Here is a 27970-nt window from a genome sequence, read left to right as displayed (position 1 = left end):
TTCAAGTTAAAGAAACTGCAATCACATTTTAGAACTTTTTTAAGCACAAAAAGCATTTATTCATACAAAGGCTAAATTTAATCCAAAATGCAGATACAGTAAACAAAATGTCAGACATACTTTGTAAAACAACTGCTGCATGATATCAATTGTTAACATTCAGTAGATAAAAGGCTAGTTGCATCAAATGATCACTTGAAAGCTAGAAAGTTGACTGGGTTTGTACAGCAAGAAAATAAAAGTAGCTTTGAGGACAGAATTACTTGAAAACAATCTGCTATTTTTACTTTCTTATAACTATGACTCAGACCAGTGTTGTAACTGAGCTATACTGACAAACATGGCTGTTTTTCATGTTTGTTCATCAGGACTGTTCTCCGGTATCCTTCTATTTTTTCATGCGCTTAATTTATTACGTTTTCATTACTTTTTCTGCCTCAACTCCTGCTGTTAGTTCCACTGGCAGGAACAGTCCAGAGGCTCCTGAAAGCTATAGTCCACCACGGTGGCGTTGCGAGAGCAGTAGAGTGTGACGGAACGGGTTTGTAGTCCACTCTCCCGGCAACACTTACAGAACCGGGCGTGACTGTTGATGTTAAAGTTGAATATGGTGGCAGATGGACATTTTCCATCACATGAATAGACTGTAACCTGCAAGAGGATGGAGATGAGATGATGACAGGAAGACATGAATAAACGTATGGTTGTTTTTGATGTTTTCTAATTTAGTTTCCTCATTCTATGTTAATGTTTCTCTCTGCACTCACCGGTGCATTACTCCTGCAGTCGTCTTTTCTAATCGTAGTCCGAATGGCCACACGTTTGCATGTCTTACCATCCTCTTTACCTACAAAAATGTTCAGACAGGCATGAGAAGCATACACGGAGTAACAGATATATCTCCCTACACACATCTTTGGAAAACATCACAAACCTTTAAACTGCAGAAAACATGAAATCCAAAAATACACAGAGAAATGCACACACTTGCAAACATATGCTCACAAACACAGCCTGGTATTGTTTTACCAAGGAGATCTGCCACTCGGGACTCTGACAGGCTCGCTCCACAGGGATCTTTGATGCCCAACATACAGTAGGTGCTCACTTTGATTGACAGCTGATGGAGGCACAGTTATAACAGAGATCCAGCTCTCCTATTGGCTATAAGTCTAAAGCTTCTGTTTCTTTTAAGCCAATCAAAGATAGTAAAAATAATTTGTGAGAGAGGTTCAATGTACAGTATGAGTAGATAAGGGAAGATAATCCCCTGCTTTTTCATAAAATTACAGATTATTTTGGTAATTTAACACTTAGTTTGTTGAAATTTTTATCACTGCTTTTTGTCTGATGGATGATGAATGAGTAAATTCATACAAGGTTAGGTGTTGTTTGTTTTGTGCTGTTTTACTGGTTAACCAGTCAGTGATTAAAAATAAGACAAAAAATAAATCCACAACACACACATTCAGACAAAGCTTGAAACTGTGATTGGATCACTGCACCAAAAGATCAACATAAGTGGAAATATTCCAAGGTGATGGTACCTGTGTCACAGTTAGTACTACCAGTGGGGGTTACAGGATTAACGGTAAATGGTAAAACACCCACTCCAGCACCTGGGAGCATCATCGGGACCGCGGCCGTCCGGTTCAAAGAACGTCATGAGGACACACACAAGGTTACGTTTGGTTCAGAAAACACATTTCACACACAAATGGAGGACGGAATCGGTGCAGCAGGCATGCACAAGAATTTCACTTGTTTCCCGGGTCGTTCTGGGCACCCAGCCAAAGCACTCAGTCACTTGATGAACTAGAAAGAAAAGCTCAGCAGGGCTGCAAAGTCTAACGCCCTGAAACTTCTGGGAACTCATGGGTAAAATGCTCTCTGTAGAGTGTGCTCAATGGCCAAACTGCAAGTTCAAGGCTGAAGCAGGCAAGAGGGCAAGGCTGCAGCGCCAAATCCCCAGACAGACATAAACACATTGCTGCATATTTATCATGTGTTTGACCTAAACAACTTAGAAATATCTTTTCTGCTTTTGTAAAGACAAGAAACAGCTCATCATCGTAAAAGCGCAAGTGATTGTAAGCCTGAAGATATTTCACCATATTTGTCATCTTTTATTTCCAGGATTAATTCTGCCAGACATTTCCTCTGCCTGGACTATCCTGGGTGCAAATTTGCAGATCCCACTATGATGAGGGCATGAGCTGACTTTTTCTTAGAGTAGCATAGCAAATTGATGACCATTGACACATTGTCCCAACATGAAAGATAATAACACTAATAACAATGATGATGATGATGATGATGATGATGATAATAATAATAACTATTATTATTATTATTAAAATTATTATTGCAGTAGTAATAGTCGTAATAGTAGTGGCATTTATTATATATATATATACATATATATGTATATATATATATGTACATATATATATATATATGTGTGTGTGTGTGTGTGTGTGTGTGTGTGTGCGCTTGCGTGTGTGTCACATACACACACACACACACACACACACACACACACACACACACACACACACACACACACACACACACACACACACACACACACACACATATATAAATATCCTCATGCCATTGCATTGCCATAGTGGGATTTGTAAATTTGCTGGTCTATTAATATGTGAACTAAAGTTTATGGGACATACTGGGAAGCCCAACGGACAGGAAACTGTAGTGATAGGCCAACAACAGACATCCTCTACCTCTACAAACCGCACCCCCAACCATTCAGCCAATAAGCCCAACCACTGCCAGGCAACAAGGCGCTCACCCCCCTGATTGCCAGCTCAAAGCAATACCAGAAAATAGGTTAATAAATTTGGAGACTCACATATTTTGCAGCAACCGTCCACATAGCTCTGAACTACACCGCCATTCTGCAGGAAAAAAATAGAAAAGGAAACCAAGATCATAGAAAAACATGCAAGTAACTCCAAAGCATCTAAACAAAAATAGAGTATTGCTTCAGATAAGATTGAAAATAACGCTTAAATCATAGGTTAATTACTGTACTTTAACCTTAAAAGGAGATATTGTTGAAAATGTAGAGATCCTGACCTGTGTACATTCTGTGTCATTGAACGGTGGGCAAACCACACCAGAGGCGAGTATTACCGCTCCCACTTCTGTTTCCATACAGTCATAACGTGTGCAGTTCTCCACCCAGGAGCTTCTTGCCTGCACGCACACTCAGAGTCAGAACAGCTCAATGAAGTGAACGCTGACAAAAGTGTGTGTTCTTACAAGAAAAAGATCAGTTGTCCCATTTTCATTGGTGAAAGAACAGGAGACATTTTTGCAGGAGCCGCAGCACACCTGGGGGTCAGTGGAAGGTACATACATCTGGTGCTAAGATGAGGTACAAGAAGCAGGCAGACAGAAAAGTTAATGAGAGATGGTATAAGAGCTGGAGAAGATATCACAAACAATCCTTCTTGCAATGACTGATCATAATGTTTAATGTGTTGGAAACATACTGGTCCACATTTCTGGGAACAGTTAACAGAAGTAATTTCCATGGCGTAGAAGCCAGAAACGGGATCTCTGTGGTGCAAGCAGTGAACGCTGTAACAGAGCTCTCCTTCAAGGTACTGAATGAGAGACTGGCCTGGGCTCAGCACCGTTACCCCTTGGAACAGGCACACCTCTGCCTTCTCTACACACAGACCAAATAAACCCAAAATAGAACAAATTATTCATTCATTACACTGTAAGTGACAAGTATTAATGTCAGGTGTGTCTGTGAGAATTCATACGGCATGTATGCTGAGGACAGCCACAGTTTGTGCTGTTGTCTGGAATGTCGACCAGCACCTCCCCCTGAGAGAAAACAAAGTGCTGACTTCATTGAATTTGTTCACTTTTTCTTCCTTCTAGCACAAACCTGATTAGACAGTAACTTGATTCAGCTTTTTGCTGACTTACCACCTGACAGATAGGGAGAGAGCTGTCCTCACACTGGCATTCTGGGAGTGAAAGAGAGAAAGTTAAAGGGAGCAGTGGCAAGAAGTTTATGCAAGTACATGGGCTTTTAGAGAAATATTTAGCATGATGGTGGTGTGGACATTTGAAAATTTGAAGTGAAAGTCGAACCTTATGAGATAAAATAAAAAAACCTCAACGGTCCTGATTGTTTTGGGGATCGCCTTTGTTGGTTTTGCAAAAAAATCTGTTTTGGGTTCGGTGACATATCACCTCCCATCCATGAGGCTTGGAGTGCCATGCTTTGTGAAGTGGTCACTTGGTTTCTCCTACATACAGATCTATCCACTGTGCTGCATAAACTAAATTGCTGAGTTTTTGTTTGGGTGTTTTGTCCCACCCCCATTTATCTCAGGGTGTTGGTTTGAGGTGAACGATTTTTTGGTGCTTGTTTGTTGGAGAAAGGCCAGTTGCTTCAGCTCCAGGATTATCACGACCTGGATAATAGTAGAATGTACTTTTCCCTTAGACAGTCCTTGGACTTGAAAAGTCACAAATTAGAATTTTGTTCCATTTCAGTAGAGCCCATTAATAAGATTTCAGAAATTTCACAAGAACGTGAATGTGGATGGGACAAATAGAAGCCACAGCAGACTTCTGAACAACAAGAGTCAATTCAATGTGGAATCAAAGGTATTTAAGGCCCTCTGATGGAGTCGATATTTTTGAGTAATTACACCATTTTTAATGAGCAAACAATTACTTTACAGGCATTCCTCGTATAATTTTAAAGAAACAAATTGTTTTAAAGAAGATTACATTTTGCTTGACAGCATACTGTTGAGCCTTTATAGGCTAAAAAGGCATTTTAGTATGATGGCACAGCTCTCCTATTGCCTTGTGGTATGTGACAAGCATTACAACATAGAAGATTATTCCAATCATTCCAAACGTGTGTGTGTGTATGTGTGTGTTTGTGTGTGTGTGTGTGTGAGAGAGAGAGAGAGAGAGAGAGAGAGAGAGAGAGAGAGAGAGAGAAAGAGAGAAAGGGAGCAAAAAAGAGAGACAGAGAGATTAAGTAAAGACGGTGAGTCGTTCTCAGTGCGTACCACAGTGGTGCTGGGGGCAGCAATGCCCAGGAATAGTGGTTTGAACCAAAGAGAGGCCAGGTGCACAGCTCACAGATGATTCGGTACACATGTTGACATCACAAACTACAGCAGATGGGAAAATGTACAAAGATGATTTTAATGACATGGACGCATGCGCACGCACGCACACATACACACACACACACACACACACACACACACACACACACACATATGAACACCTATACTCTCTCTATTATGGACACTTACCACAATGATACTGAGGACAGCAGCTGTTAGTGTTGTTAACATCCACAGCCAGAATTTCTCCATGTGAACATGTTGGAATGGGTTCAATGCAAGACTCACACACTGCTCAGACAGAAAACACAAACAACACACTCAATTTATTGCTCTAATTGATGGATGTGTCAAAGCAAACTTCCTACCAAAGACTTATGACTTCAGTTTTAGACTGGCTTGTGAGCTGCAGTGAAAAAACCTACCACACATATAAGAGTAGCAGCATGGTTTTTGTCCCCTGACCTCCACTAGGAACTGATCTTCCCTACAGTTGGGGGCAGACACAGATGGGCACACCATGGGGTCACACTCTGAGAATGACAAGTCACAGCATTCAGTAAGAATGTGTAATGAGAGCCAATGTTCAGGCCAAGAGATGATATTTAATTTTCATTTTAAGTTTGATAGGGTTCCTACCACATCTGTACTCTGGGCAGCAGGACAGAGCACTGTAACCAATCACTAGCCTATTTCCGTTATCACAAGGCGGGACTTCGCTGTCACAGATGGTCATGTTGCATTCTAAGGCGTAAAGAAGCAAAAAAAGATCAGATGAGGAAAGATCATTACATGTCTCGTGTTCAAGGAAAAAGTTTTTGCCACTGAAATTCAAAGGACTTGGGGAATACTGTTTAGCTCCAGAAATGGCAATTCATCTTCAGGAAAATAATACAACTATAAAATACGAGGCTTAAAAGCAGGAAGAAGGGAAAACATGAACAAATTATCTCTAAAATGCAGACTCTAGAAGTTGAATGTTTGGATTAAATGCTTTACTTGGCAAACAAGAACTTTATTTTTAAACTCACCGCAGATCTTCTTTGGGCAACATGCTCCTTCTTCCACCACATCCAGTACATACTCTCCCTCCCTCTCACACAGTGGTGTGGGGACAGAGTTGCAATCTGGTTGGACAGCCACCACAGAGCCGTTCTCCATACACTTGTAGAGGCAACAGCTGCGAGCAGAGCCATTCCAAACCTCACCCGGGGCCCTCGGGTTACCTGCATTATCTGTGCAAACTGAATATATGAGAGCCAAATGAAATTGCTGATGGTATGAGTAGTATGAGTATTATGCAGTAGAGCAAAGCCGAAAACTTACACAGACTACCAGACATTGCAGACTTCATCATGAAGGCATGTAATTACTGTGTCACTCACCACAGCGGTCCTCAGTTACACAGTATGGAGAGTCAGCCCGGTGCAGGATAGTTCCACTGCGGCACACACACTCCTCTCTGATGAAGGAGCAGGTGGTCTCCTCATAGTACTCTCTGTTCAGGCAGGTGCGGCTGGTGCAAGTACTCACGCACGGCTGGTACTCCTTACCAGGGGGGCAATGCAAAGCTACAGGAGGACAGGGATTTGCATGAGCAAATTGGAAACATCAATGAGAACATCAGTGTTTCATTTCTTTGTCTCCGTACGGCAGAAGTTGTGTCGTCTCCAGTTGATGCAGACTTGATGCGTGTAGCAGACCGCCACATACGCCGCCAGAAAATCACACTGGTGATCCTTATAGTGCAGGTCCCCTGCCCATATGATGTCACAGAACTGCTCTGGGGTGACCTACACGCATGCAAAACATGTAGGTATTTAATTAAAAAAAAAATTTAAATTTATATACTGGTTTGATCCCCGAAGTAAAATTAAGAAAGCACACTCTATTTAGTGTTTCAAATGCATACATGCATTTATTAGTGAGTGTCAATTTTCATTAGTGACAATTTTCATTAGTGATTCATTTGTGATTTTATCTGTGATTCTGTAAATCACGTTAATTCTGTCAATCACTAATGAAATCTGTGATTTCATTAGTAATTACATTTTTTTTTAAATTAAGAAAATTTTTAATTTTCATTAGTGACAATTTTCATCAGTGACTAATCTGTTGAGTTTTGTGGGTATCATTTTATACATGAACATATCACAACCAATGATTTACTGTTTCAGTGAGGTTGAAAAATAGCTTGATTTCTCTGACCAGGAGCCCAAAACCCATAGAAATTCAATTCAGACTAAAGCTTTACAATCAAGCATAAGAAATGCTGCATGGAGCTACCTTGCTGTGGCATGGTGTGAAAGCTCTTTGGCGGAGCATTGAGAGACAGGTGGAGCAGTCACCGGTGGTGCAGTTGTCTCCAACTCTGCGCCTGTGTTCGGTTTCATCACTGGTTTGGACTCTCCAGGCCTGAAGGAATAGCATCATGTCTCCGACCTCTCTTACCACTGTGCCGTTAGGCAGCTTCAGGTCATCCTCTGGATTCCCATCACAACAACCTGGCATCATGGGCAGACAGATGTTTTATCTATGTGGATTATATTGACAGTGAGCAATACAAATGTGTGTGTAAAATTGCCTAATTCAAACAAACGGATGTCATCATCCCAAATTGTCGTTTTGTCACAATTCAAGTCAAAGTCATTCCACTGTTTGGACATTATATCTATAGGTACTGACAGCTTACACTCACATGAAAGAGTGTGGCACTAATACAGTCACAACTGGGCTGTACACAACTGTGTCTGTGTGACAACTCACCACAAAGGCCTCTCGTAGGCATGGAAGCATTATAAGCGGTGAGGTATTGCAGCACCATGATGCCAGTGCTGTGATACCACTGGATGCTGACCCCACCAGGTGTGTGGAGACGGTACATGGTGCCTGTGTCTTCCACATAAAGAGAATGACGAGAGAATGGAAGTCTAGCAGATCTGTAGTTTACCATTACCTGGAGCCAGACGGACAAACAGGCACTCAGGAACCAAGTTATTTACATGGGAATAGTCATACCGCCGGTACTCTGGTCAGTGCAAGGATTTACCTTACGGTCCAGGCGGTTAATAATTATTCTATAGGAGGAGGTAGAGATGTTCAGCTTTTTAAAGCACAGACCAGATGTTCCACCTGTAGGGCTCTATGACAGGAGTCACATTAGAAAACGTAGTGATGTATAACTAACACTCACATAATATGCTTTTCTTTATGAAAAGAACCATCATTGCGGGATGCAAAGAGAATTTAAAGAGACACTCACAGGTCTTCTGATGGAGTTTACACTCTGCAGAGGACACAAAACATTTGATAAAAATGTTTATTTTCAGACATTTTGTCATATAGTTCTTATGTTATTATTTTTTACGTTTACCTGGCTGGTTGGGCATTTCTCCACAGTGCCGATGATAGTCTCTCTGGGTAGGTTTACCAGGATGTAGGACCCATTATCATACAAGGCCACATTGTTGCCATCGAAGGTGATCACACGCAGGTCTGACATCACAGTGCAGCGACCTGGAAAATTAATTGTATTGTTAAATGAAATGCATCATCACAGCAAATAAGGGATTCTAATAAGCTGGCCTGTCTATGACTGAGTCACTGACAGGGACACTGCCACTGTGGACAGCAGGGGTCTGTGTTGATGAGAACGGGCATGCCCAGGAGGCTGCACTGGGGCTGGACGGTGTTGTAGCGACAGTGTAGAGACGAGTTGTGAAGCAGCAGTTCTCCATTGAAACAGATCAGCTCAGCGCACTCATCAATGCGGTGGGAATATGGAGGCTGTGGAGACAAAGGCACTTTCTCCGTACTACGTTATTACACAGGGCCTTTCTTTATACACAGATTGATTATACAGTATTTTATCTGTACACATTGATGATATAAAAATGTTCAATATAGTGTTTAGATTGCTATTTCACCTGTTTTTTATTCCATGACAGGTCACAATATCTACTGCATAAAATTCCTATGTAATAGATACAGATACGTATAACTATTTTAAGCCATTCTGTAAGTAAAGCCATTCACGAAGTAATCAATTAAGAGTTAAGTGTGAAATTCAAAACACTTGTTTACATTCAAGGTGTTCAGGTGCATGTGTTTGTAGATGTGTACAGATACAGTGGCACTTACGATGCAGGGAGTTGTGGGTAATAGGAGAGGATGCGTGGTAGACCCCTCCTTTGTTACCGTAGAGACGTCAGGGATTGTGATTATTTCAGGGGTTACCGATTCAACAGTGATCTCGGTGGTTGTGGAAAGAGGCGTAGTTGTGTCGACAACTGGTGAAGTGTCTCTTGGTGTGGTGGTGGTGTCTCTGGACATGGTTGTATCTGGGTGGGTGGGCTCAGGGGTAGCTGTGGTTTCAGTGGTCATTTCAGGAACAGAAATGGTGGAGATGGGGGTCGTCATGGTGGGAGTGGAGGGTGATGGCGTCTTAGAGGGGGTAACTGGAGGAGTTGGGGTTGAAGTTAATGGTGTTGGTGGAGATGGTGGAGATGATGTTGATGCTGTAGTAGTTGTGGTTGAGGCAAGAGTAGAAGGTGATGGAGAAGAGGAGGTGGAGGGGAATGTAGTAACTCCTGTGGAAACAGTGGAGGGTGATGCCGTGGTATATGTGGTGATTTTTCTGGTGACTGTGGTTTGAGCAGGGGTCATTTCAGTTGTGCTAAGGGTGGCTGTCTCTGGCAGGGCTGTGGGAGTGAGAGTGGGAGAAACAGTAGTGGTGGTGGTTGGGTGAGTTGTTGTAGATGGAGATGTGGTGAGTGGGGTAGTGACGTGCTCAGTCTCTGAAGTTGTTCTGGGAGTGCTTGTTGTAGGCCTGACAGTTGTGAAGGTGGTAGTGGTTGTGCTAGTGCTGGTAGAGGTAGTAGCAGTGGTGGTCGTAGAGATTGTGGTGGCAGCAGTGGTTGACGTTGGAGGCCTTGTAGCGCTTGCAGTAGTCTTCATTGTAGTGGGTGGTGGTGCCGAGGTGGTTCTATTGGATCGTGTCACGTAGGCAAAAGTTGTAGGAGTTGGGGGAAGAGACACACCTAGTGGATACAATCAGTATTTTAAATGCATAGTTTGTATTGTTTTTAAAAATGCAAAAGTAAATAATATTGCTTCACATGAGTAAACCAGATATTTAAAAAAATACTTCTGTTGTACTCACAGTCCCCCACGTAAACGCATCTTCTAGTGACTTCATCAAGCACCATGTTTTTGGGACAACGTGGGAAGCATCCCTCCACTCTGCAACAAGCAGGAATTATTTCAGCATCTGAACAAAGCATGGATTCTGTGCTGGGTGTTTTCAATGTGCCAAGTTTCTTACGGAGGCAGGAACTGGCAGCGTGTGGCGTCTGGGTCGTCACATGTCTGAACACAAGGGCTGGCACAAGCCTGATAGCGCCACTCACACATCATACGGTATGGTATGACAAAACTGCTCTCTGTCAGAGGAGGGAAAACACACCTGATTAGCACATGTTTGTCTTTATCCAGAGGCACATTACCTGTGTTGGGAACATCTCCACATCTCTGACCCTCTAATGTGAAGCTGCTGCTGCCTTTAAAACCATCTGAGTTGTCATATCTCTTAGCTTGTGCAGCAGCGCTCGTCAGCGTCAGAAAGATTCCAGGCTGGCCGACAAGTTCGAAAGAGGTGTAACCCGGCAGAAACAGCCCCTGGTGCTGGATAAAGGTCGCCTTTCGAGTAAAGTTGTCAGCCCGACTCCAGCGCTCCATCTGCAGATGATTGTTCCCTGACACGACGAGAAAATAGTTTGGCCTCTCTGCAGACTCCAGCGACACCACAGGGACACCTGGCAAAAGACGCAAATGAGGATTCATCCACCTGTAAAAGTAGTGTGGTGTTATTCTCTTAATACTACTGCTCTCACGTGATGTTCTTTCCTTCTGCAAGCCTGTGGTGATCATAAAGTTGAACAACAGGCCAGGTGCAGGCAGCTGACCCAGTCTTTCTCTCTCTAGAGAAAACACTGATCCACTAGTGCGATTCACCCCAAACATGGTGCTGTTAGAAAGAGCGCTCACCAAGGAAAAGGGACCAGTGCCTAGCTCTGTGGGAAATTTAAAAAGCAAGGAAATAAGGAATGTGTAAAATTTGAGAACAAAATCGCTTACTAAAAACGACTAGTCCTCAGTCATACATACCTTGATTATAGTATTCACAATCATATGCTGAAAAAAAGGAGGTCAAAAGTTACAAAAGCACTTAAATGCATCAGAGAATATATTTAACAGCAGACAAACAATATAATATTAGCTGATAACGGGAGTAATGATGGCGTCACACTTGTGACTCGGGCTGTGCAATACAGATCTCATTTTTTGATGTAAGTCATTTCATAGTCACATAATGATATCTATCATATCACAATTTCTATAAAATAGGTAAAGAGAAATATGTTTCAATATTATCATTCCGAAATGCTGTTTTTAGATTTATACTGGTTGAATCACTTCTATGCAAATCAAATAGCTCCTGTTTTAGGATTTCATCTCCTTTCTTAGTTTTGGCTAGCCAAAGCCCTCCTCCTGTCCTGCATGTCCCCAGCCTTTATTCTGCTCACACTCCTGTTCCGTTTTTGTGGCAGTCAGGTAAATGTCCCTCCAGTAGCCATGACATTCAACAGAAAGCGTTGACCAACAGCAAACCAAACTCAAAGCTTCACACCATTTTGTACCTTTTCAAAGATTGTAAACTGTTGAAAAAGAAAACTACATATCAAAAGTAGAGAAATCTGCATTTGGTAGATTACTTCTCTGTTCTAACAATGTTTCTTGACGATTAATCCTACACTATTGGATAACTTGTTTATTTCCATTTTAATTTATACCATATATGTAAGGACCATGTATTGGTGGAATGAGCAAGAGTTGAGTTTGTGAGTTACAGTATTCCCAGGGAAAAATCTTCTCTGCCAAAGCCCAACAGCTTTTCTATCAACTCTTGTTTGGTGCTGTTTGGTGGATTGATAGAAGCCTGAAGGACTTCTTGAGAAACTCACTTAACCTTCCTCTCTTTAACATCTATATAGAACCTGACCTTTATTACACTAGGGCTCAGGTCAAATAACATGTCTTCACGTCTGTTTCAGATGTGATGAAATTATGAGAACAGGGTGGATGCAAGGTTATTGTCCTTGACCTTTGCTCAGTTCACCCTTACATCTAAGTGGATTCTTGTGCAAAACCTGCAAATAGTTTCTCAAAGTGTTTATGAAATATCCTGAGAATGGAATAGATCAACTGTGAGTACAGATTAATGGATGGAAGCCTGTATGAAAATGTTGCTCTAAACAATATAATTTGGGACACAAGAGCAGTTCATAATAAAAAAATCATAGTTTTATATTATCATATCATATACTGTACGTTATGGCATTGCACAGCCCTTTGACTGACACACTATGTGCATGGGAGCATATGTCTGTGTTACTCACGACAGACAGAGGGTGATCTCCAGTGTATTGTGACCCCTTGTTGACAGCACTTGTGTGCATAAGCAGCAATGGAAGTACAGAGACACTCACAGTCCCCCCCGCGGTTACAATTGCAAGTGTCTGTCAGGCAGTTCCTATAGAACCAGGCCACATCCACCTGGAGGGTACACATCATTACATACAACACAACACAAACCAAACAAATACACACACAGACACACAATCATGAAGGGAACCAGGCCAAATCTTGCTGGGGGAACTAGAGGAGGTCTTGTTTGGAGGGTGAGTAGTTTTCAATAATTCAGAGGGAGAAGGAGTGATGAGACATCGGGACAAAAGGAATGTGGGTCAACCTCTGGTGCAGTAGGGATCAAGTGAGCTCTATTACAGTTAGACAAAATGTATCAGCGATGAGTTGGTCTGCCCAAAGGTGAGGTTAACTCAACCCTTGTGTTTTTTAGACACTGACTGTTGTTATGTACTTGAATAGGTCACATCATCTAAGAAAAACATCATCAGCATTTTTTTTACTGATTATGTAGAGTGGTGCTTACGAGTGGAGTAGCAGGCTTGTAATTAATTGCATTTGTGATGGATAAATACTCTAGAGAAATTCAGATATTGGAAATTTTTATTTGAAAAGTTCCTACAGCCCAAAAAACTTTTAAAAAAAATTCAAAATGTTAAGTGTCAAACTAGTGTGATCTTCAGTACTGATTTAAACAGCAATAGTTTAAACTTGTATGACAGGGTGTTGTGTCTCTGTTTTAAGTGTTATCACATAATGTGTGGGAAAATTAAAACTAAACCATCAAAATGATCTTCATTATTACTCCAATAAAATGAATCAGCAAGTGTCAAAATATTATATATGTACAAGCAAACCTTGGTTTTCGAATGCTTTAGACATCGAACAAATCGGAATTCGACCAATAAATTCTGAATTTTTTTGTCTTAGAAGTCAAACAAAATTTGGAAGTCGAACGCGAAACCAACACCTTTTTGGGGCAAATGTGTGTGATTGTTCCGCTGGTGGTCGGAGGGGCCATAGGCGCAGATTGACAGCCACGCCGCTACACACATAGTCTACAATCACCAAGTATGAATGAGGAGTGAATGAATAATGGATCCAATGTAAAGAATCTTTGAGTGTCCAGGAAAGCGCTATATAAATCTAATCCATTATTATTATTATTATTATTATTATTATTATTATTATTATTATTATTATTATTATTATTATTATTATTTCTCGCCGCCAAGCGCGAGAAAAGGCGAGAAAAGTCGAGAGAAAGCATGAAATTAATGTGCTTTTTATTTTATTTTACTGTATGTAAGTATGTGCGTATGTATTTATGTATGTACGTATGTATTTATGTATGTATGTATGCATGTACAGTATGTACAGTATGTATGTATGCATGTGGCACCATCTGCTGCCAAGAAAGAGTAATACTATATTGATGTGGGTATGCTTCCCCTTGTCTCTGGTTTGGACACTGGGATCAGTTAGGAGTTGTTCCCATAACCCCTCACTCACCTCTATTCCCCAGTTGCAACCAAACCAGGCTTTTTACAGCTACCTTCACTCTTCATCCATGCTCTCTCTCTCTCTCTCTCTCTCTCTCTCTCTCTCTCTCTCTCTCTCTCTCTCTCTCTCTCTCTCTCTGTCTCTCTCTCTGTCTCTCTCTCTCTCTGTGTGTGTGTGTGTGTGTCAGTTCATTGACACTCACCACATTGTGGCAGGGTGCAAAGATGTCGCTGTAAAGCAGAGCACACTCCCTCTTGGCATACGGTTGTCTGCTTAAGTCCCCCTCGCATGGTGGCTCAACAATGTAGTCACTCTCACACTGGATGACACAGAAACACACAGAGAATGAGATCAAGTGTCTGATTACTCTTAAATATCACAGTGGACTCAAGGTAGAGAAAGAACTCCTACTTGAGAATGGCTTGAGAGTCATAGAGGAGAGAGGCTGAGGTGATTCATACCTGTCCCAGAGCCCAGCTGTCTCCGAAGGTCTGTGCATTATTGACCTCCATGTGGCTGGAAGTTGTCATATCGTTCACTGTCACACCATCAAAATTTCCACATAGTCCATTGAGAAGGCCCTAGAGAAACAAAGCAGATGTGCCGACATGCTTTAACATGTTTAAACTCTTTCATTTGCAAGGCATGCTTCTGGATCGTACCTTCCACCGAGGTCCAACTCTGATGTGCACAGTTGTCTTGTGGTCCCACAGTATGGTCAGGTCCTGATTAGAGAACTGAATCACAGTGTAGTAGCCTGCTTTCCACAGCTCGAACTCTGACCCTCGACCTACAACGGTAGATGGACTCTAATGCAGGACAAACCAAGTAGACTAGTGAGTAGAAACACAGAAACAATGTGGAATTGGAAAAGAGATATCATAACAATGTGTGTATTGTCCATACAGGGCTGCCAGAGTTGTCGGTGAAGTAGATCTTGGTAAGTCCCACGTGAATGACCAATATTTTCATACACACAATGCCGCTCTCATAGCAGTCTTTATTCTGGGCAACAATGGAAACCTCCGTTTCTCCTGGACTCTGATGAGAGAGGAGGAGAAGTGTGATGACAGGGAGGGAAGATATTCCAATCCTTCTTCTCTGTCCTGAAAACACAATTGAAATTTTTCTCATAAGGTAATCACAGCATATAGAACGGCAACATTCCAACACAACATGACGAGAAAATAGCGTCATTCTGTATACATTGAGTGTGAAAAAGAAAAAACAACAACTCTAGGCTATTGAGACACAGCTCTGACCTGTTTACCCATTATTTCCAGGCTTGCCTGGTGGCTGACAGTCTTTTAGTTCTGAATTGGTTTTTCTGTTTTTCTAATTCTAATTCTATATCCCTGGGAGCGCAGGAGCCCTGGGGTTTGAAGTGAACACTGGTCTCTTTGTGTTGCTGCAGCTTTGCATGTCTGCTGCCATTTCTACAGTGCACAGCCACTGACACAAAAACACATGCACATACCTTAATTTGTTATCATTAAAAACCAACGACTCTTCAAAGATCAGTGATGAGCTTGGGTTCTTTTTCAGGTCAGAATCAGCTGAGACCAGGAAATGTGGATGATGCCCTTTTAATGATTCACACTCTTCTCTCAGAGTCCAGCAAACCACTCTGACATCACTTGATTAGCATTACAGAATGAATCTGTATGTATTACATTAGTTCTAAACTTTTATTTACATAGTCTACTAACTTTTATCAGATAGACCTGACAGTCTGATTGGTAGTCATACTCAAGGCCATCAAAAGTGTGGTAGTGTCTGTCGCTGTAGACGGTACACACAGCAGGACACGGTGAGTAGCTGCAGTTAAAGAAACCTCTGTGACACACACTGTGGAGAGGAACATGGAAACAGGTAGAAGAAAACCAAAGTTGGACAAACATGGAAGCTCATACAATGGAGTTTGACAAATCTAGCTTTTGAGACAGTTTGTTAGAAATGATTTCTAACTTAACGTGAAAAATTCCACATCCTATATTGAATTAAGTGAACGTGAACCTCAAATGTAAAAAAATATAACTGCATCACTGAAACATACATTAAAGGAAAAGTGTCTACCATTTGTGACATGGTGTTTCCACTGTTTCTCCAGGTAGGTACTCCAGGCCTAGCCAGGTACAAGGACAGTTCTCTGGGTAGTAACACTCTCCATGGTGGAGCACCAGCCTTCATAGATGAAATGGTAGTCAACAAAAAACACGGACACCGCAATTAAACCGATATTACAGTAAGTTAATCCAAAGTTTTTTTTAATTAAAACTGTCATGTAACATCAAACATGGAAATGCCACAATCTAGTTTGTGTAGGGAATTTTTCATTTAACCTTAAATAAATAAATAAATCTGTTGTACAGCTTTTCCTCTGCTGAATAAGTATTACAGCTGTTCTGTCTGTGCACAGCAGATTGAGCATGGAGTATAAGTATTAAGGACAAGTGTAGCTGTGGTACATACTTCTAGTGCTTTTCTTGATTTTTTGTACAACTCTAAATGTATATTGTATTTATATCTGTGTAAAACAGATTATAATTATAGATGAGTCCTTCAACTTTAATTGTCTATCAAAAAGCCACCCCTCAGTTAAGCTTCTCCTTCCTGTAGGCAAGAATGTTTCTGGAACTGATATCCTGTTCTGAAAATAGGAGGGTCTGCACCTAATTCTGCAGACAGTGTTCAGGCTTCAATTGCCTCTGCTACATATTCAGGATAGTCATTGTGGCTAATGAGGGTTGCATTCTCCTGTGATCTCTACATCTTGAAAATCCTCGCAAACACAAGACTATTTAACCGGTTCTCATGTCATTACAGTGACAGCTGGTGGAATTAATCAATCGTCTGTATATAAGTTTCTTACATGAACCCTATATGTTTGGAATTTTCCATTTATGATTTTGTTATTCTAAAATCATTTAACAGAATTTACATACCAATAATTGACTGTAATATATATGGTCTCCATGATAAAATATAATATGCAGAGATAACATACACCAAAAAAAAGAAACTGCTTAACACTCACTGGTTTCAGTTGTGGTATAATTTTAATATTATCAAACTGATAATAATTATTGTTATCCAATGTTAATCTTACCAATTCATTAGAAATAACATTTTCCTCCCTGTTTTATGCTAAGACAAATAAATTAAACCCTACTGAAGAACAGGTGATATTAAAGTGGGTGTTTTCTTTCACATACTCAGGGATGGACTCACAGTACCAGTTGTGTTCAGGGAATACAGATGTTCCAAAACACTAAAATTTAAACTTAAAGGTGAAAATGGCAAAAAAAAAGAAAGAATCCTGGATAAAAATAAATCTGTTTGTATTGCTGTGTGACACAAATTCACAACACTAAAAGGCATAGGGTTATAAAACGTTGGGGATATGTTACCCAGCAGAACACACACAGCCAGGGATGCATGGCGTGTTGGGAGGGCAGGTGAGGTTCAACATCAGGTTACGGCAGGTCGGTGCACAGGCCACACCTCCTCTCTGTTCAGCGCAGGTATGGTACACCTTCCCTTCAGGACACTCCCCAACCTCCACACTGTCTGGCTCTGAAAGTGAAGTGACACACACAGCGAATCACACATGGGAAATAAGCTACAACCACAGACACAAGACTCTTCATTTCAGCAAGATGGACACAACCTTAAATGGTACTTAGTTGTTGAAACGAACAAGAGCAGGACATGAAGACAGGTTACCTTTTTCCTCTGGCACACACTCCATCTTCCCATTTCTACACAGGCTGATGGATGAGAGAGGATGAAAGAGAAAGAAGGGGTGAGTGCTTTGGCAAGGGAGTAATGTCATCAAACACAAGGTTAGTTTAAGTGTTCCACATCTCATTTTACAATCGCTTAAGCGTTTATTCACTTCTCAAACGTATCAATGTGTATAAAGATGTCATGCAGGAGAGACGACAAAGTGAGTTTTTGCTTTTCAATCAAGGGCAGTTGTGACTCACCACGGCCCGGAGGCACTGAAGGTCACCTCCCCTGGTTGTGACACACCACCCATAGAGTAACAGTGACACTGAGACCTGGGGAGTTATTCATGACATTATTATAATTGGATTAAATAATGATGCTGCTCTGTGTTGTGTATTCTTGGGTGTGTTTCTTTCAAAGAGCAACTAATGATCATTAGTAATGGTACATGAGGTGCTGTGGTCTCACAGTTGCACACAACGCTGGCGCACATCATCAAAGTAACTGCCTTTTGGACAGCCACACCCCTCGGCACAGTCGTCAGGGTTACACGTCTCCGCACTCGACAGAGCGCGACAGGACCGCCCGCAAGGTGATACACAAGTGTGGTACATCATTCCTCCAAGACACACCACCCCTATTTAGACACACACATAAACACACGCACATGCGCAGACAGAGAGAGAGAGAAAGACAGAAAATAACGCTTATTTTACACACTCTGAATGTCAAATGTGGTGCAATTTGAATCTACAATAATACACTACTGTATTAAAAGGATTAAAACAGCTCACCACATTCAGAGACATGTGATCTGAAATTGATGTCGACTCCATGCTTGGAGCAGAGGTAAGCGTAGTGAGCAAGCGCTGTGCACAAACAACTGCTCCCACAGCGGCAGGCCTGGTAGCGGCACTGCTGCTGGTAGACATCTGGACTCATGTAGCCGTGGCACGGTGCAAACATGCTGCCCAGAAGTACCTCACACCGTGAAGCATAGAATACTAGAACATACACATAGACGTGATCTTGTTAAACCCATTCAAAATGTGTATTCAGAAGAAGCTAAGCACCTTTAACCAATAACAGTCATCTACAGTAGAGTAGAACTTTATTGATCCCTTAAGGATGTTCTGTCAGGGAAATTAACTTCTCCGTCACACAACACACTGCACAGTTAGTACACAAAAACGCAGAAAAAGCACACAAAAAGCACCAGCACTTAGAAAGTAGCAGAAATCTAACAACACCAAATTGAAACAGTAATAAATAACCCATCAAGAATATACACATAGAAAGGCATAAATAGACAAATAAATTATACAATGATACTACACTGACAAATAAATTATAAAAAGTAAATAATTAAATCTAAAATTACTATGCAGACACATCATTTCCATGTTACCGTTGTTCTGGTTCATCTCACATGGATCCACGATGGGCAAGTTGACTGGAGCGACACAAGCAGATGAAACCTTCCAAGCGTTGGCATGAAGCTGAGGCGTGCCTTCAATCATGCCTGCTGGGGAGCTTCATCCACCATAATAATATTGATAATGGATTAGATTTGTATAGATATCTAGATTTATATAGCGCTTTTCTAGACGCTCAAAGTTGCGTTTACAATGGATTCATTATTCATTCATTCCCCATTCGTACTTGTTGATGGTAAACTACATGCGTAGCAACAGCTGCCCTGGGGCAGACTGACAGAAACGTGACAGCCAATCTGCGCCAACAACACCAGAAAAATCACACACAATTCACACACCAGCAATTGCCTCACTGGAGGCAAAGAGGGTAAAATGTCTTGCTCAAGGACACAACGACAAGTTACTAAGGGAATGGGAGTAGGAATCAAACTATCAATCCTACGATCATTGGGTGACCTGTTCTACCAGTGAGCCACTGCTGCCCCTTAAACATGGTCAGATAAAGATAGAATCTCAACAATGATCTACAGGAAAGAAGGACTTGCTTACAGAAAATCATCTCGTAGATTTCCATTTAAGGTTCCACAAAGACCCAGTGTCTGGCCATGCCACTGGCTGTCCAGCTGCACATAGACCCGCCCCCCTCGACTATCGTAATGTAGGGTTAGACCAATCGCTGCCTTCAGCAGCGTAAACACGGTGGTCAGTTTCCGAACTTCCACTGCGTCTGCATTGGAAACAAACAGCAGCAGCCATGATCAAAGGTGAAAAGATTAATTCAATAAAATAATTACAATTGATAAAATCAATGATGACAAAATTATTAAAAATTGTTTCATATTTAATTAAAATCTGCGGCATAAAGAGTGGCTCCTACCATCAACATAGGGCAAGACAGGCACGGGGTTGACACCGATTATAACCTCCCCTTCTCTGGTCAACGTAAGCTGATGACTGACATCTTCATCCAACACCACTGTCACTGACTGAATACATACTTGCTGCTACACACACACACACACACACACACACACACACACACACACACACACACACACACACACACACACACACACACACACACACACACACACACACACACACACACACACACACACACACACACACACAAATGCTGGTAACATCAAAGCATGTGTTATGTGTATGTTGGTAATCATGCATGCTACCTCTGTACAGGTGGTGTACTGCAGTGTGACAGTAAATCTGCTGCTACTGCGGCTCTTTGCCAGGACATACTGGCACGCCCCCGGCTGAAGGAACATCCTTCCATCAAATGTCGTCACAAACATGTCACCTATCACCGAACATTCCGCTGAGAAGACAACAGAGCTGATGAATCTGAATTCAGTTTTTGCACGTCAGAAACACGCTGTGAGTGTAAACTCACATGTGCAGTTGCTCTCAGTGCAGTTCCACACTCCTCCCGTGCAAATGCTGTGAACAGGACATTAATCAGGTTAGTCGCACATTAATAAAGCCACAGTATATGTGCTCTGGTGGTTATACATCCATACTCACCAAACATTGCATCCTTGTTCAAGCACATGTCCTTGTACATATGATGTACCATGATAAACACATGGACACTGAGCCACAGCGATGCATGTTCCATTTTGTAGAATGAGTCCTATGGGAAGAAGATTACAAAGTTTAGGGACAAAAACAACTTTAACATACCACCATAGAAATTAGGAGGACAGTCAAATACCATCAGGGCAGTAGCAACCATCCAGACAATGTAGATTGGTTCCCAGGCATTCTTTTTCAAACGTACACGTGGGTGGGCAGCAACTAATACAGTCTCGGTGAACAAAACTCTCCTCACAACCATCATCTATGTAAAGACATACACAATGACAGAACATAGAATGGAATAAATAATATATATGAAGCTGATTCTGAGAACGTGGCGCTGCATTGGTAACTCACTACACGAAGGGAAGCTGTCTCTCCACTCTCTCACCGGATAACCAACATGTGAGCAGGCACGAGTGTATTCAAGCAAGGCTCGACAAAATGTTTCCTCATCATCAGAGCTACAAAAAAAGAAGTTATTTCTTCTGCAACTAATAGCAACACAGATAAAAGGGAATCAAAGGTGAAATGTATTGGTAATATTTACTGACTTACATACAGATGTCGGAAACACAACTGGCCACAAAAGGATTTGGATCAATGTTTTCATGACAGGACAGAAATGGGAAGAAAAGAAGTGCACTGCATTTCTCTATGGCATCCTGCGCACATTCAAAGAAAATACGGTATGATTGAACATGATAAATATGACACAAGGAAAACAACAACAGGGTGGGGTGGTATCAAAGTCATACAACACACAAGGACCACTAGTTGAACAATCAATGGCAGCTTTTCAGTAAGATTGATTTTCAAATTATCCATAAAAAGAGAAAAATAACCTGACTTATTCTGACTTGTTATACTTTGACCCATGACTTTAAGTAGTGAACACAATGGACTTAAGGTTGTGTAGTACTTACATCCATGTCTGACTCAGACTGGCAGGGCCCATTAAAGTCCACATCGACTGAAGGACAAGCTCTCTCATGGGGCAGATCCACTGCCCAGCTGTTGGCAAAGAGTGCAGGCTCATCGGTACGACTTCCTACAACACACAACCAACACTTAGAGGCATGTATTGTGTATGCATGTAGGTACACACAGAGTAGAAATACTATACTGCCATACCTTTCAAACATACAATCATTATTCACACATTTACAGGAAAAAGAACTTTGATTAAAAATAAAGCATAAAGATGAATAAAACAGTAAACAAACCATAGCACATTCACAGTCATGGTTTTTCTATTAGTTAGCTCTAGTCTATCTTCACTCTACTGGGTAGCTGTAGTCAGATAAACACAGAACCACAGTTCATATTACTGGTCAGCAGAGCAATGATTTGCTCCTTCAAGCCATTCAATTACCCAAACCATCAGTTCTCCTCTATCCTTCCATTCTCTCTAGGTCTCTCTACTATAATTGGTCAGGATCAGTACTGAGTGTATAATAATAATAACTGAGGTGAGTGGGTGCTGAGAGAAGGGATAAGAGGATGGGCGGCTGATGAGGCCGCTCTTACCACGGGTGGTGGTGAGGTCATCACCGGCCAAATGATTGAAGTTCCCACAGAGACCACAGGGGGCGCCATGATGCTCTTCACTCATCTTCAGGTATACGCCTGAGTCTCCATCCCAGGCCAAGGAGAAGCCAAACACACTCTTCACCAGCAGGTAATCGGCCAATCGCTCAATAAAAACGCTGCCAACAGTCTGAGGGAGACTCAGCCTGACATTTCAGAGACATACACATAAAGATATGATTGCACAAAAGGTGCTGGTTTCCCTTTCCTATTCTTACAGGAATTGTAACAATATGTTCTCAGTGAAGACTACAACTACTACAGCTAACCTCTTTTCCTCTCTCTTTCTCTCTCTCTCTCTCTCTCTCTCTCTCTCTCTCTCTCTCTCTCTCTCTCTCACACACACACACACACACACACACACACACACGCACCTGCGGCCTCCCTGGTGGACCTGATATCCAGAGATGTGGATCTCCTCTTCATTTGGAAAGAACAGACTGAGTGCTCTTGGACATGAATACACACTTCCGTGGCACACTCTGCTGTTGTGGACCTATGAAGACAAGAACAATGAAGAAAGAAAATTTCAGTTGGATTCAACAGGGACATATAGTGGATCATTAATCACGAGAATGAGCTGTAGTCATTCATTTGAGGTGAAAATGCTCATGCCAATGGCTACGGATGGTTGTTGTGGCCCAACCTCTATGATGTTGCAGCAACTCAGTTAGCTCAGGTGACTATGATTATCAAGCTCTTTACAACAGAGCGTGCATGTCATAGGCAAATCTAAAAAACAGTTTGAGAAGCTAGTAGTCAGCATTAGTTGTCAGCTCATAGGTAGGTACGAGGTATGCTGTATAGGTTTGCCTATCTATGTGTGGCCCTTAGAAAAACTGGCAACTTATTCAGGGTGTAGCCTGCCTGCTGTCCGATGTCAGCTGGATAATCTCCAGTGTAACCTATGACACGGATTCGGAAGATGAATGAATGAATGGCATGAATAGACCACAACCAGCAATCTATTAAGACATCTCTTGCAACTTTGAGACGTCGTCACCACATTAATGACTCTCAACCCCAAGCTCATCATTAAAGAGGTTTGACAAACAAACCATGAAATGTAATTACCCAGTAAATTTACTCAAACCGGAGGGGGTAGTGAAGTTGTTTGGAATGCAAAATGAATGATTCATTTTCATAATAATGAATAACTACGTGCGACAGTATAGCCTATTGATGTGTCTGTAGATGTTTTTGATAGTCAATCAATCAATCAATCAATCAGGTTTTATTTATATAGAGCTTAATCATGGCAACAGATATTTCAAATCGTTTTAACAGAAAAACCCAACTAGGAAGGGCATCCGACGTAAAACTTTTGCCAAATCAATATGCAAATCAGGCATATGACTTTCATACCGGATCGGTCAAGGGCCCGGGTTAACAACGACCGCCATCTGCGCTATTCACTGCCAGGGTGCCAGTGGAAATTGGATTACTGTTGGTCGAAGAAGGAGAGGAAGAAAGTGTGTTCGTAGGAAGAGAGAGAACGCCAAGAGTATAGGACTGAGAGTACGAACGTTGAATGTTGGAAGGCCAAAGAGGAGGTTTATGGATGTAGTGAAAGAGGACATGAAGGCAGTTGGTGTGAGAGAAGAGGATGCTGAAGACAGGGTTAGATGGAGGCAATCGATTCGCTGTGGCAACCCCTGATGTGAAAGGCCAAAAGGAAAAGAAGACTTTAACAGAAAAACCCAACTGAACCCTCCAGAGCAAGGATAAGCGACAGTGGCAGGGAAAAACTCCCTCAGTGAGAGAGACTCTTTTGGGCGGCCATCCACTTTGACCGGTTGGGTGGAAAAGAAATAAAAGGAAGACAAGAACAGGGTAAGAGAAGGAGAGAGAGAGAGTGGCAGATGGTCTAGATGGAGTCAGTGTCTTTATGGTAATAGTTAGACGATTTGATGCAGGCGCTGAATTTGAGACGGGAAAGTCAGGTTCACCGACTCCTGGGTTGTTGCTTTCAATACATGTTCCCCAACATGTAGTTGGATAAGTCAAGGCACTATTACAGCTACATGGATGACTGTATGGTGGCATGGAGAAAGAAAGGCAGCAGGACCCCAGCCCATGGATAGATGAGCTGTACGGATTGTTTGGACGGAGGAATAAGACGGCTTTGGATAAAACAGGTAATGCTAGTTAATAGGATGGATTTTTTTGGTCATTCTGGGATTTTGGGGGGGATTTGTAGGCAATAGCAATAAATCATTATAACCAAACGTATCCTTGAACAAGGCTAGACAAAAATTAGCTTTTGAAAAGTAGCTTTAAACACAAGATGAGATAAGGAGAATAAACAGTGTAAGTTTTTGGTTCCAAAACTTTCAAAATGTAAAATTACATGACAGGTTAGAGGAGCGCACTGTACATCATACGCAGCTTTTACATAGATGATAAAAACTGCTCATTAGCGTACAAAGTGCTGTTATTCAACCCTTTGGTAAAGTGCTGACATGCGTCATTATTTTAGCATCTTGACATCTATGGATATTATTTTAGCATGACAGCAAAAAAGTCAGCTGCTCCATATAGATGTAGATTTAATACAAGTTGAATATGTCGGTGACGAGTGTGGATCAGTATGCTCTTACCCACACTGTATACTGTGGTGATGCTGAGTGGCAGTCCTGGGCCAGAATATAAGAGCAGGTTCCAGGGAAGTAGAAATAGATTCCATCAAATGTTTCGTAGTGGTGTTGACCCCACGACCTGCAGATACCGTCTCTATCCTGGCCCTGGTTTGGAACTGAGAGCAAAATGGCCATTTCAGTCACACTGATGAAGTGGATCAGTTTCATGTGATTACCCAAAATAATGTCGGCAGAAACCGACGACTAAACTGAGAGTGCCTGTCATACAACCTATCTCCTTTATCATCTTTATCTTTTGTCATCTTTTATTTCATTGAACTTATCAGTGGAAAATGAATATCTGAAATTCTAAAAGGTCTTTTGTTGCAGGAATTCCCCATAGCTGGTGATGCCAAGATGCGGCCTAAGATTCTACCCCCAATCTGAGGGGGAGGGTGGGAAGTGGTGACAGTGACTCACATCTTCACGTTTTGTCAGTGAAAACCTATTCATCTTGATTTGCTCCAAAATAGTACGTTTAGGATTAATTAATTAGAAGATACGCATGTCTTCCCAAATATCCCAATTTTTAATGAATGTTTTCAGAACATGTTTTTCTGTGGCATCGGCTCAGTTACTGTGATCAAATTTACATTACAGCTGGGAACATACTGAATTAATAATGAATTACACTTTTATTTTTAAGCTTTGAAATGTTTTTTTAAATCTTGCTATGGCCCACTTTCTTGAAATCTATAGACCCTCTAAGTATTTCCTTTTAGTTTCACTTCAGACACACATCCTTCAGTAACCGCATTGTTTCTAACATGTTTGTCAACAGTTAATTAATTCAATGAAATGAAAAATATCTTTACAATAATTGTGACCTCAGTCTGTGCGTGTGTATGTGTGTGTGTGTGTGTGTGTGTGTGGGTGTGTGGGTGTGTGTGAACTGATTGGATTTGTTTAAAAAAAGAGATAGAGAAAAGGACAGACATCTGGGAAAATCTGATAATCAGTGTGTGCAGCGTATCTGTAATTAAAGGTTGCTGAGAGATTGGAGAGTCTGATTTGTACACACAAACAATCTCACACACACCGTTTATTCTTGTACAATGAAGTATGTAACAATATACTGGTATTAAAAATTGGAAGAGTGCTAATGAGCAAATCTGTTATGCACCAGAAATGGTCTGTCAATCAGCAATGTTGCCATGAGAATGAAATTTCAATAAATGTGTGTGTGTGTGTGTGTGTGTGTGTGTGTGTGTGTGTGTGTGTGTGTGTGTGTGTGTGTGTGTGTGTGTGTGTGTGTGTGTGTGTGTGTGTGTGTGTGTGTGTGTGTGTGTGTGTGTGTGTGTGTGTGTACTTACTGATTTGGCAGCGGTCTCCCAGTGCCTGGAATTGAGCACAGTCACACACACCACCCTCCTGACACCAGCCACCATTAAGGCAGCCACAATATTCTAGGAAAGATGCAAAGAGGTTCATCTACCCTGTTTATACCCAGTTTATACCCAGCATCTTATAAAATAAATAAACGTATTTAAGGAAAGGCTCATGAAGAACGCATTTACCTGAGGAAGCATCTCTGGCTGTGTAGTTGTGTAAAATGCTGCGTGACAGGGTACCCTCTGGGAGCAGTGGTCTGTATGTCTTGCAGTAAACAACACATATTTTTAAGTAGGTTCAATTCATAAATGTCATCAGTGACATAATTACAAACTCAGTTACGTCAGATTGAGTGGGCGAAAGTGTATGTGTCAATGAGGGTGTCTCATTCATTACAAAGACAGCTTTGTTAGGTTAGGGTGGTGTGCGCATGTGGGTGCCCTGGCCTGCTCTGGTTCTCTTAGGTGTAGTGTACCAACCTCTTCCCCAAGGAGATCCCGTTTCCTCCGAAGTGCATTAGCCCTTCTACACATACACACAAACATGCACATTAGTGGGAAAAAAACAGTCAGAGGGGAGACTAGAGTGCACTTTACACCCTTTGAATTCAGTATCCAAACTACTCTTTCCTGAACCCTCCTATACACAAGTGCAAAGACACACACACACACACACACACACACACACACACACACACACACACACACACACACACACACACACACACACACACACACTACAATGCAAGAAACAGCAGCACAAATGCAGTCATCGATGTCAGTTACCCATGAATACTGACAATTTACATAAGATTACTTCTAATTTGGTCACACAATTAATGACAATAATCCTGTATTCAAGTTCTTCCTTTGACTTACCTCTGCAGTCTTCGTTCTGCCACTGAAAGTTGGCTATGAGCTCCTGAAGACAGTGAGAAACCTTTAAAACTCAATGTACGAGAAATTGCCAAACTTTTTAATCATCTTTGAATTTGCAGCAAGAAAGGTAGATCGAGGGGTGTCCTATCAAAAACACATTAGAAATTCCCATTTGGAATGACTTAGGAGTTAGATGTCATGTGAGGACACAACAATATGAGACAGCAGATTTATATAATTTATGCTAAATATCAAATAAACTATGAGAGATATTATAGATAAACGGAAAGTAAGGTTACTAAAATAATACTCTAAAGAATTTAAAACACACCGATGAAAATAATCCCCCCTGGCTACAGTAGAACTTTTAATATATTCAACACTGTATAAAACAATTTAAAATATTTCAGGACTGTCACACTCACCCTCAAGTAACAGCAAATGGGAGATTGAAAACGACATAAGAAGAAATCGTTTCACTGTCCACTTTAAGTTCATCTCAGAGTCTGAGAGTTAGTCCCGCAGAAACGTTAACGGCGCATCTCAGTGACTCGGTGGAGGCTGGGTTGGAAGGATGTCTGCGGGCGCCGGGACGATGCGCGCTCGTCCAGTAACACCTACCTGGCAACAGCCCCCACCTGAGCGGA

The 27970-nt window shown here is 41.6% G+C and overlaps 1 protein-coding gene across 5 annotated transcripts; it reads right to left on the bottom strand.

The window, feature by feature from the left end:
- Window positions 1-27: 27 nt before the first annotated feature.
- On the bottom strand, window positions 28-27916 carry otogl (otogelin-like). 5 transcript variants are annotated; one of them, XM_068313431.1, is made up of 58 exons: window positions 27749-27915; window positions 27324-27366; window positions 26925-26970; window positions 26631-26709; window positions 26427-26519; window positions 25075-25229; window positions 22849-22970; window positions 22415-22620; window positions 21811-21935; window positions 21443-21549; window positions 21242-21348; window positions 21021-21146; window positions 20831-20939; window positions 20700-20746; window positions 20479-20624; window positions 20169-20295; window positions 19841-20018; window positions 19264-19388; window positions 18650-18859; window positions 18324-18492; window positions 18113-18187; window positions 17850-17893; window positions 17534-17699; window positions 16200-16307; window positions 15833-15971; window positions 15030-15164; window positions 14786-14932; window positions 14585-14704; window positions 14326-14442; window positions 12593-12749; window positions 11301-11327; window positions 11027-11206; window positions 10670-10948; window positions 10459-10576; window positions 10297-10376; window positions 9276-10174; window positions 8744-8921; window positions 8509-8651; window positions 8398-8421; window positions 8185-8277; window positions 7902-8091; window positions 7422-7639; window positions 6787-6928; window positions 6521-6706; window positions 6167-6379; window positions 5775-5879; window positions 5561-5668; window positions 5325-5426; window positions 5073-5177; window positions 3967-4007; window positions 3798-3861; window positions 3519-3697; window positions 3286-3390; window positions 3100-3219; window positions 2873-2918; window positions 1548-1619; window positions 768-847; window positions 28-651 (listed from the first exon to the last, which is right to left on the bottom strand). In XM_068313431.1, exons 1-58 carry the CDS (start codon window positions 27819-27821, stop codon window positions 451-453), a joined length of 7899 nt encoding a protein of 2632 aa, XP_068169532.1. In that variant the 5' UTR covers window positions 27822-27915; the 3' UTR covers window positions 28-450. The 5 variants fall into 5 exon arrangements, with proteins under 5 accessions (XP_068169532.1, XP_068169530.1, XP_068169534.1 ...); XM_068313429.1 differs by having other exon boundaries at window positions 10459-10948; window positions 27749-27916; XM_068313433.1 differs by lacking the exon at window positions 1548-1619 and having other exon boundaries at window positions 27749-27916.
- Window positions 27917-27970: the final 54 nt, after the last annotated feature.

Source organism: Antennarius striatus, chromosome 4, assembly GCF_040054535.1.
Source record: "Antennarius striatus isolate MH-2024 chromosome 4, ASM4005453v1, whole genome shotgun sequence".
Classification (NCBI taxonomy): domain Eukaryota; kingdom Metazoa; phylum Chordata; class Actinopteri; order Lophiiformes; family Antennariidae; genus Antennarius; species Antennarius striatus.
This window is presented reverse-complemented; position numbering and strand designations above follow the sequence as displayed.

Excerpts from the sequence above, each read along its gene's own strand:
- otogl (XM_068313429.1), bottom strand. The coding sequence starts at position 27,821 with ATGAACTTAAAGTGGACAGTGAAACGATTTCTTCTTATGTCGTTTTCA. Across the intron at positions 10,949-11,026 it reads GCAGAAGGAAAGAACATCAC|GTGTCCCTGTGGTGTCGCTG; the intron begins GTGAGAGCAGTA and ends GTCTTTTGCCAG. Across the intron at positions 2,919-3,099 it reads ATGACACAGAATGTACACAG|AATGGCGGTGTAGTTCAGAG; the intron begins GTCAGGATCTCT and ends TTTTTCCTGCAG.